This window comes from Peromyscus californicus, unplaced genomic scaffold (genome assembly GCF_007827085.1).
Source record: "Peromyscus californicus insignis strain IS unplaced genomic scaffold, ASM782708v3 Scaffold_10__1_contigs__length_136768540, whole genome shotgun sequence".
NCBI lineage: Eukaryota > Metazoa > Chordata > Mammalia > Rodentia > Cricetidae > Peromyscus > Peromyscus californicus.
This window is the reverse complement of record NW_026294391.1, coordinates 52,282,466-52,293,314: the sequence shown is the minus strand read 5'-3', so window position 1 is coordinate 52,293,314 and position 10,849 is coordinate 52,282,466. Positions and strand designations below refer to the sequence as shown.

Sequence of the window (10,849 nt, the reverse complement as noted above, 5' to 3'; positions counted from 1 at the left end):
AGAGTGCATAAAGACACAGATTGTCACTCACATAAAGTGGACAAGCCAAGATTTCTCGCTTCAAAGAGAAATCTGGAAAGGAAAAGTATTCAAAGAATCTGTATGTTTCCCTTCATTCAGAACTTAATTCTGTCCAGAAGTACTCACCATACGGACATGGTTGCTTTTTATGTTCAGGAACAACAGGTCTCTTTCTTAAGAAATTCTCAAGGCTTGGACCGTGGCGTCCTAAAGGATCATCTGGAGGCATAAATCTGGAAGCAAGCCAACAAGAGGTGACTGTGTTTCCTTCTGTCACTACCACATTTTTCTAGGAGTCCAGGCCTTCCTTCTCCCTTGCCTGCACTATAATCATGACATTCAACTTGTGCTTTCTACCTCCCATCTGTCTTCTGTCAAAATAGTAGTTCTTCCCTTTGTTTTCACTTGATCACACAGAAAGGATTCTTTCCTTGTGCATTTTTCATGGACTGTATACACAGTCATACTGCCATGAATGTCAGTTTGCCCCAGTGCACCAGCCACTTTCATACCTTCAGATCTATTCATAGTGTACTGTCCACAGGTCATCCCCAGCAGCCCTATTTATTCTGTGAAATTCATTTCACAAGATAAAGCAACTTTTAACATCCTGTCATAATTTTCTCTCTCCCCCTATTTCTACATTTCTTCTCATGTACTTTAAGCCCCTTGATGGTGAGTCCTGCTTCCTATTCAGTCTTTTATTTTTGTAGCAACCAGCATAATCCATGCTCTACAATAAGTGTTCAGTATATGTTTCTTGACATGTAATGTATTACTACTAGTAATTTGTATTTAACTGTTTAGAGCTTACTAGAAAGAAACTCACTTATCATTCACAAAAGAATACATCAGCAACCGCTCCTCTATAAACTTCTTCCATTCTGGCTTTTCAACTTGAAGGTCTCGGTAGTTATCATTGGATACAATGATGCCATCAGAATCAAAAGCCAATTTGACTATGAACCGGTCATCATAGCAGACCACCCTTCTGCCTTGGACCCTTCGGGATGGTGTGAAGACGAGAATCTTTTCCTTTTCCAGTTTACGTAGAATATCTTGATCTATCAAAATATGTTTATACCACAAAGTAGAAAATCATCTTTGGAAGTTAACCGTATTATCCCTATATTACCAAAACAAAAGTTAGTACTAGATAAATCTTTTATTTGTTTGTACTTGGAGAACAAGTGTGCTACTTTTCTGGCTATGACATAAAATAGAATTGTGACCTCAGATAAGTCATCTTCTCTTTCAGACTTTAGTTTTTCTTTCAGGAAAATGAAACAAAACAAAACAAAAAACAAACCTAGATTCAGACACATTTAATTTTTAAAAACTATTACAAAGAATAAAAACTAACACTTGATCTAACTTTTCTTGTCTGAGAAAGAGTGTTACTATGTAGCCCAGGCTAGCTTGGGTCTTTAGATTCTTCTACATCAATGTCCCAAGAGCAGCGATACCAGACGTGCACCAACACACTCAGCTAACCCTAGCACTCTTGATATTTCTTTTGCCCTGTGTCTGAAGCATCAGATTTTTTTTCCTGTGGTGCTAGGGTTGAAACCCAGAATCAAGAGCATGGTAGGTAAGTGCTCTGCCACTGATCCATATCCTCATCCCTAGCCTAGCTTCTTGACTGTTTAAGTTCAAAAATAGCAAAGCCTGTGTCTGTCAGGAGAGTAAGCCATCACTCATGAAGACTTTCATTTTTTACTTTTCCCTGAAAGAAGGACAAAACTAAAGTTATAGCACTTAAGTAGTGACTTTCTTCTTCCTTTCAAAAAAAATCTATCTATCTATCTATCTATCTATCTATCTATCTATCTATCTATCTATCTATCTATCTTTTATTTGTGTGTGTGTGTGTGTGTGTGTGTGTGTGTGTGTGTGTGTGTGTGTGTCTGTGTGTCTGTGTGTGTCTGTGTCTACCGTGATGTGTGAAGGGGTCAAAGGGCAACTTGTGGGAGTTAGTTCTTTTTCCACTCTTTGGTTCCCAGGGATTCAACTCAGGTTGTCAGACCTGGCAGCCAATGCCTTTACCTGCTGAGCCCTCTTGCTGGCCATTTTGGACCCAGTTGTTTAGGAGAGAAAACTTGCTTACTGGTCTTGAGCAGTATTGAGATATACTGGGGCTTGGGCCTGCTCTGCAGATAGAGACAGCTCTCCATAGAACTCAGCCATCCACCCACTGGGCTTTCTGAGTAGTTACTTTGGGAAAGTAACGGTAATCGGGAGACTGGTATCTGTATGTTCTTCAGTGCTATACAGAGCATGTGCTGTGTGTACTGGAAATGTAGTGACTGCACTGTCAGCCTGGGGTGCACATCATGATTCTTGTAGAATTTAGGCACCTTTATGTTCATGAACTCTTTGTTCCATAAAGAAATACTTAAAAGTTCATTTTAGAATTTCACTAATATAAAGACAAACATAATCCAATTAAGTGTCTTACTGCACATTCATTGTTATTTTCTATTTTCTTCTTACGTGAAAAGAACAAAATGAAAACATTTTTGTGGAGAATTAAAAAATGTGCTCTAGACTAATGGCTGCGGAACCTGCAGGGGACTGAACCTGGCACTCAGAATGTGGGTGACAGTTGCCTGGCTTGGTTTGCTTGTGGGGCCCCTGGCAATGGGACCTGGTGTATGAACTGGCTTTCTGGATCCCATTCCCTATGGTCTGACACCTTGCTCAGTCTTGATGCAGTGGAGAGGGACTTGGTCCTGCCTCAACTTGATGGGCCAGAATTTGTTGACTCCCCATGGGAGGCTTTACCCTCTCTGAGGAGTGGATAGGGGGTGGGGTGGGGAGAAGTGGGGGTGAGCGGGAGGAGGGGAGGGAAGGAAAACTGTGGTTGGTATGTAAAATGAAAAAAATTAAAGTAAAATAATAATAATAATAAAGGAACTAGTTGGGAACAAGCCTAAGCTAAGCTTTCATACTTTAAAAAAAGAAAAAGTGTGATCATCTCTAGGTCCCGAACTTCTTTGCCTCAGGTACAGAGTGGTTCTTACTGTCTTTGATTGTTTTCTCCTCTGTTCCCCCTAATTTGTAAACCTCACAATTGTTTCCTTGATACAAAATAAGACTGCCTATATATCATTTAACATTTAGTTTCTTGAAAAATTCAGTCAAATTCATAAGCAGATTTATTCCCTATTGTCTGAAATCCATGATGGATTAAACAGGCTGCTCTGGTACTCACTATATGACACAGGTTAGCCTCAAACTCATCATCCCCTTGCCTCAGTCTATTGAGTCTTAGGATTTTAGGTGTGTATCATCATTTCCATAAAAATAACATTCTTTTTTCCAGTCATGTGCTTTATGGTTTTCTAAATGGAAGTTTTTATTTAACTATCGCATACCACAAAACAAGAATGGTTTCATAATGGATCACTTTATACAAATACATTTACTAAAAGATATTTTAAGCATATTTAACTTAGCAAAGCAATTATCTAAATTGGGACCATCTGCCTCTCTCCAAACTATACTTTTATCTTTGACTCTTGAGGAAAAGTTTTTTTTTTTTTTTTTTTTTTTTTTTTTTTTTTTTTTTTTTTTTAAATAGTACCTGTAATTGGTGCATCAGGGCGGGATTGCTCCTTTCTCCATGCTGGTACAAATACAGTGATATCTTTATGGCCTTTGTCTAGAAACCAATCCACAGCTAGTTGTATTCCTCTGCAGGAGAATTCTTCTTTATTCCCATGGCTTCAGAAACAATAGAGAACAAGAGACAAAAGGATTAATAATAGTCAGCAAAAAGAAACACCCCACCAGCCCTTTTCTCAGTACTGAGATTAATGACAGACATTTTTCTTTCTTTTCTTGTATATTCTTTTAAAGACAGGGTTACACTATATAGCATAGGTTGGCTTGAAACTTCCTATCTAGAGGCTCACCTCCAGATTGTAATGATCTTCCTGCCACATCCTTCCAAGTGCTGAGATTACAGAGTACCAATATCATTCCTGGCTAACATTTTCTTTCTTGATGATGTCATGCACATATTTTTTTTCAAGTGCAGAGAATCAAACTCAGGACCTCCACAAGCTTGCTACTATTAAGTCATGCCTCTATGACAAAGAATACTATGCCAACAGAAAACTGTATTCTTTTTATTTGACTGTTGTACTATTATAAATTTCACTCAATGCCAAGGGTGGTTAATAACAACTCTAAACTTACAACAGATACAATAACTACGATTAATTTCTTTCTTTCTTTTTCTTTTCTTTCTTTTTTTTTGAGACAGGGTTCCTCCATGTAGTTTTGGTGCCTGTCCTGGATCTCGCTGTGTAGACCAGGCTGGCCTGGAACTCACAGAGATCCACCTGGCTCTGCCTCCCGAGTGCTGGGATTAAAGGTGTGCACCACCACCGCCCAGCAACTACTATTAATTTCATTTCCCCCTTTCTGTTTCTATTGCCACCTTTGCTCAAAGATTCAGAAATTCACAACATATTGAAAAAGAAAGGTTCTTATCACAGGCTTAGATAAAGCTTATGTGGAAGATAGTTGATGTGAAACTTAAACACACAAGCACACAGAAAGGTGTGCGCGCACGCACACGCACACACACACACACACACACACACACACACACACACACACACACACCACTTTTGGTCATGGTCTTTATCATAGCAATAGAAAGCAAACGAGAACACATGTGAATTTCATAGTCACATTTTTCTTAATTGTTGAATAACATTCCATTGTGTAAATATATCACATTTTCATTATCCATTCATTGATGGATATCTAAACTTTTTCCATTTCCTTGCTATTATGAATATAGAAGCAGCAATGAATATGTATGGGCAGGTATCACTATAGTAAAATAGAGTCATTTCACATGTGGCTGGGAGTGGTATAGCTGGATCATGTGATAGAACTTCTAGCTTTTTGGGGAACTTCTACACTGATTGCCAGAGAGGCTGCACCAGTGTGTACTCCCACAAGCAATCAATGAATACTACCTTTCTCCACATCCATGTTGTTCCTGTAGTGTCTTCTTCCATTTCTTTCTTCACTGTTTTAAAATTTTAATTGTAGAAATCTTTCACCTTCATGGTTGGGTTTATTTATAGATATTTTGGTTTTGAAGCTATTAGGAGTTGTATTGTATTCTTGATCTTTTTAAAATTAATATTTATTTATTCTTTGAGAACTTCAAACATGTATATAATGTATTTTGAGCATATCCACTCTCATTCTTCCCCTCCAACTCACTCTGGAACTATAAGTCTATAGTTCCAAATAGACTCTTTTATAAATGTATTTATCACAATAGAATGGTAACTAACATATAAGTTGATTACATTCCCTAGCTACTGTGATTAAAACATCAATGACCATGTATCTGAAAGTAGTTCTTGTAGCAGGATATGGAGTCCTTTGGGTACTCTATATTTTTTCCTTTAGAAGTTTTAGAGCAGTAGATCATATGATGATTTGGAGTTTTGTGAAGGGCGGAAGTTATGAACTCTCCTCTACACGATGGTATCTAGTTTTCTAGCACCATTTGTTGTAGATGTCTTACTGTAGATGTCTTTTCTCCAATGTATATTTTTGGCATCTTTGTCAAAAATAAGGTGGGCATAGTTGTATAGCCTTATACCTTGGTCTTTTATTCTATTCCATTTATTAATTGGTGATCTTAGTGCCTGCATTATTGGTGTCCTACTCAGGAAGTTGACTCTAGTGCCAATGCATTCAAGGATATTCCCCACTTTCTCTTCTATCAGGTTCAGTGTATCTGGATTTATATTGAGACCTTTGATCCATTTGGACCTGAGTTTTGTGCAGGGTGATAGACATGGATCTCTTTTTGCATTCTTCTACATGCACAGGGCCAGTTAGACCAGCACCATTTGTTGAAAATGCTTTCTTTTTCCATTGTATACTTCTGGCTTCTTAAAAAAAAACAAGTGTCCATAGGCATGTGAATTTATGTCTGGATCTTCAATTCAATTCCATTTATCTACCTGTCTGTTTTTATACCAGTACCGTTATGTTTTTATTACTATAGCTCCAGAGTAGCACTTTGGATGCTGATAGTAGCACTTTTGGATGGTGATACCTTCCAGAAGTTCTTTTATTATATAGGATTGTTTTAGCTATCCTGGGTATTTTGTTTTTTCATATGAAATTGAGTATTGTTCTTTTAAGGTCTATAAAGAATTGTGTTGGATGGCCGAAAGACATTTAAGAAATTGCTCAACATGCTTAGTCATCAGGGAAATGCAAATCAAAATGACTTTGAGATACCATCTTATAGCTTCCAGAATGGCTAAGATCAAAAACAGTGATGACAGTTTATGCTGGAGAGGATGTGGAGCTAGGGGAACACTCCTCCATTGTTGGTGGGAATGCAGACTTGTACAACCACTGTGGAAATCAGTGTGGCGACTTCTCAGAAAATTGGGAATCAATCCACCTCAAGACCCAATGATACCACTCTTGGCATATACCCAAGGAATGCTCAATCATACCACAAGGACACTTGCTCAATTATGTTCATAGCAGCATTATACGTAATAGTCACAACCTGGAGACAACCTAGGTGCCCCTCAACCAAAGAATGGATAAAGAAAATGTGGTACATATACACAATGGAGTACTACTCAGCAGTAAAAAACAATGACATCATGAAATTTGCAGGCAAATGAATGGAAATAGAAAATATTATTCTGAGTGAGGTAACCCAGACTCAGAAAGACAAACATGGTATGTACTCATTCATAAGTGGATACTAGATGTAAAGCAAAGGATAATCAGGCTATAAACCACAGCTCCAGAGAAGCTAGGTAACAAAGAGGACCCTAAGAGGGACACACAGGTCACCCTGGGAAGGGTATATAGATGAGACCTCCTGAGTAAACTGGGGGTGAGGAGGTGCACTAGAGGGTAGGGGATGGGGGATGAGAACATAAGGGAATGGGATGGTCGAGCTGGAACAGGGACGGAGTGGGAGAGCAATGAAAGAGATAGCATGATAGAGGCAGACATCATGGGGATAGAGAGAAACCTGGAGCTAGGGAAGTTCCCAGGAATCCACAAGGATGACCCCAGCTTAGACTACTAGCAAAATAGTGGAGAGGGTATCTAAGCTGGTTTACACTGGTAATCAGATTGGTGAATACCTTAATTGTCATCATAGAGCCTTCACCCAGACCCGGAAAACAGAAATGGACAAAAAGCCCCTACCTTTAGCAGCAGGGAAAGCTGCCACTGTAGTGTTGGAAACTGTTTCTGGGGCAGAGGGGGTAAACAGAGACCAAACTGGGAACTGTCAGGGAGAAAGACTGTCTGAAGAAGAAACAGAGAAGGGACAGATTCCGGAAGGTGCAAGACCAGAGGAAAGCTGCTAGAGTTTGAGGCAGATTTTTTTTTGGGGGGGGGGTGCTATCTCCAGAGGCAGCTAGCAGAGGAACAGAGCCACAGCCTGAGATATCTGAAGCTCTGCATCTGTGGGAGAAGGAACAAGCCAAATGAGATAAAGATCTATCAATGAAAGACTCTCTGAAGGAGCTGTGGGAAAGCTCTGTTGTAAATGCTTTTGTTTTTCACAAGCCTCCAGGGAAGTTGATAAAAGGAATGCCCACCTCAATGCATGCTAACAAGGCAGGTGCTGTTCTGATCCAGGCTGGTGTTAGATGAAGGAGAAGCACCCGTTAAGGCCAGCTCTGGGAGAACAGAAATCTTCTGATGTCCCGTAATTGAAAACATAAAACACTTGGTTCAAACCTCCCGGGCAAAAACTTTGAAAGCAAGCCAAGTAAAAGGGAGCAGAAATCTCCCAATCTTCCCTAGTTGAAAATGCAACTTAAAAGCTTAATTCAAACTTCCCGGGCTAAAATTTTGAAAGCAAGCCCAGTAAAAGAACCAGAAGTTGACTCCCGGACCCAAAAAGAACTATGGGAAATGGAGTCCATAAACTAGCTCATAACAACGAGCTGATGAAAAGAAATGCATTCTGGGAAAGTTAGTTTTTCAGCTGAAGATGGCGATACTGTCCAAAAACTGTTTTTTCAGCTCAGAATGAAGTTTCTTTTCAAAGCAATGCTAGAAAGCTTAATCTTACCTCTTGAGAACTCAGATCAGACAAAAAGCTTGCCTCTCAGGAGATGATTTAAAATGCTAATACCGTTTGTCAACAAGCCACTTAAAAACCCTTTAAAAAAGCAAGGGAAAGCAATCTGTACATTGAACATTGTCTTAGATATGAAGAAACTTATGGAAAAATAAAAATTCTTTGCCTTTTGAACAAACAACCTGCAGTGAATGATTCCTTTGCAAATCTAATAAGGAGATAAGGAAATAGACATTTAAAAAGAAATGACTGCTTTATAGATGGGAACAAACTTCAGAAAATCTGTCTTAAAAAATAGTTTCTCCACCTGAAAGTTCCTTATAAGAAATCAATGCTAAATATCACAGATGCTAACAATAATAACATTAGGGTTTAAAGCTAATGAAGTGAAAATACTAAATCATGAAAATGCTCTTCCTCAGAGTAAGCTAATGAAGGATATGTTTTGTGAAAGAACATCTATGTTCTTGAATCTTGCTAAGAAATATTGGGCTAATAAAAAACTATGAGTGTGAAAAGCAGCTAAATGAGTTTTCCTGATATTGAGGTTCCATCTTGCTGTCTGGGGATAGTAGGAGTATAAGGAGGCCTCCAGACTGCTGAGGAGTTTAAAATGTTTCAGCAATGTTTTCAGGCCTGCTGAAAGCTGCAGGTCTGGAACCCCACTCCAATTTAGACCACTATCTTCTCCTGTTGGGAAATTGACTGTTAGGGAATGACTAGCTAAGCAATTCAGAAACAGAATATTCCTTACGAGGTTTTTCTTCTCTTCTCTTTTCTTTTTGGGTTTGCTGTAAACTGAGAGAGCTCTTAATAGAGTTTTTGTAGAAGATCTGAAATGCATAAAGTAGTGTTTAGCAACAGAAGTCACTAAATCCCAGAGTTAATAAAGCCATTAAAGAAATAGTCGTTTCAAAAGAACTCTCAGAACTATCAAAGCTGATTATAAGCTCTGAACTTTAGTAATGATTTGCGTACTTCCTGTCTAGTTAAGAGAATCTTTCTAATAGTTACAGTGATAATGTAAAATCTTTAGGTGTTTGCTAAAGTTAGCTTTAAGAATATCTAAGGTAGTCCTATATAAGCTTGTAAGAAGTATGTAAGTTCAAATAAGAATATAAGAAAGATGCTAGTTGGAAATGTAAGTTTAAATAAGAAATAAGAAGTAAATATATAGGTATATTTGCTAAGGTAGTCCTGTAGAGTTTCTTTAAGAATATTATCGCCTAAGAAGCTAAATGTTATATGTGAGTTTGTAAAAAAGTGTAAATGTTTGAATGTGAGTCTAAATGCTTTGCAAGATATGTTGAATGCGAGTTTGTGAAAAAGTGTAAATGTTGATTGTGAGTCTATGCTTAATGTATAAAGTAAAGGGACCTGAGACACAGAAGGTAATATCCTAACAGACTGCAAAGCAGGCAGTCTGAGCTGTTTTCAAAAGCTCCAGAAGCCGCTATGAAGCTAAGACTGGTAGACGCCAGAACAGCACAAGGTGTCCGCAGCTGAGACCCACTGGAAAATCAACGCAACACAGAAAAACGTGAGCTAACAGCAAAAACGGTGCAGTTTAAAATATTAGTGTGACTAAAAAGGTCTCTGGCTTGAGAATGAAAGTTGCAGAGATGCTTGTTTGAACTAAAATTGTTAACTGCAAAAAGTTTTGGTTGTAAAATGTCTCTTCATATTTGGAAGAGAAAATCTGATACCAGAATTTACTTTTTTTGAACTTTTTGAACTTAAAAAAATGAGATAAAACTACAAAAAGGTTCTTGTTATGGATTTCTTCATATTTGGAAGGCTGATACCAGAATTTATTATTTAAATTTTGGGACTTAAGAAATGAACAATAATGATTTCATTGCAATGGGACAATTTTGAATTTATTTATGGTGATGACCTAGGAACTGTTTTATGGAACTGTGTATGTAAAAATGGAATTACTTATGGAACTGCTTTTTTGTTACAAATGGAACTGTTTAAATGGAAAAGTTTGGGTTTTCTAACTAGGCTTGAGATTTTGTTTAAAAAATTTTATAAAGAAAAGGGAGAAGTATTATTCCTTAGTCTATTTAATTTAAAAAATATTTTCTTATGAGTGGATTAATGTTATGTTTTGTTAGTAAGAAATGCAAATGAGTACACCAAGAGATTCCTTTAAAGTGTAAAGAGTTTTATTAAGAAACTGCTTTTGGATGTTTTGCTAAAAGTTTTCAAAGTGATAATGCTTAGATTGAGAATATTGCTTTTAAATATGGATTTGTAGGAATTGTGTAAGTTTGGGTTTCTTCTAACTAGGTTTTTTATTTTGTTTAAATTTTTTTCGAGACAGAGTTTCTCTGTGTAGTTTTGTGTCTTTCCCGGAACTCATTCTGTAGCCCAGTCTGGCCTCAAACTCAGAGCTGCCTGCCTCTGCCTCCCGAGTGCTGGGATTAAAGGCGTGCGCCACCACTGCCCGGCTTTGTTTTAAAAAGTTTTGTAAAGAAAAGGAGGAGTTATGAGTGAATATATGGTTGAATATGTTTTCAGAAATTATGTTAACCTACTGATATTAATACACCCTGGTTTTGTAAAGTTAAGGAAATATTTAAGTTTGATGTGAAAACATCAGAAGTTTTTCCTATGTTCTGTTAGCAAGAAAATTCAAATGGTTCTATTAAGAGTTAAAGTTGTAAGATTGGGAGAATTGTAACTATGTATGGCAATATTTATGTTAAC

At 37.7% G+C, this 10,849-nt stretch overlaps 1 protein-coding gene across 14 annotated transcripts in view; it reads right to left on the bottom strand.

Moving 5' to 3' along the window:
- Zc3h12b (zinc finger CCCH-type containing 12B) overlaps nucleotides 1–10,849 on the bottom strand; it is a 216,968-nt gene that overhangs the window by 6,777 nt on the left and 199,342 nt on the right. For all 14 annotated transcript variants that reach the window (XM_052733113.1, XM_052733026.1, XM_052733066.1 and 11 more), the window contains 3 exons: nucleotides 3,608–3,747; nucleotides 851–1,085; nucleotides 148–254 (listed from right to left, as the gene is read on the bottom strand). In XM_052733113.1, coding sequence (XP_052589073.1) covers nucleotides 148–254; nucleotides 851–1,085; nucleotides 3,608–3,747 — 482 coding nt within the window. The remainder of the gene's footprint in view (nucleotides 1–147; nucleotides 255–850; nucleotides 1,086–3,607; nucleotides 3,748–10,849) is intronic.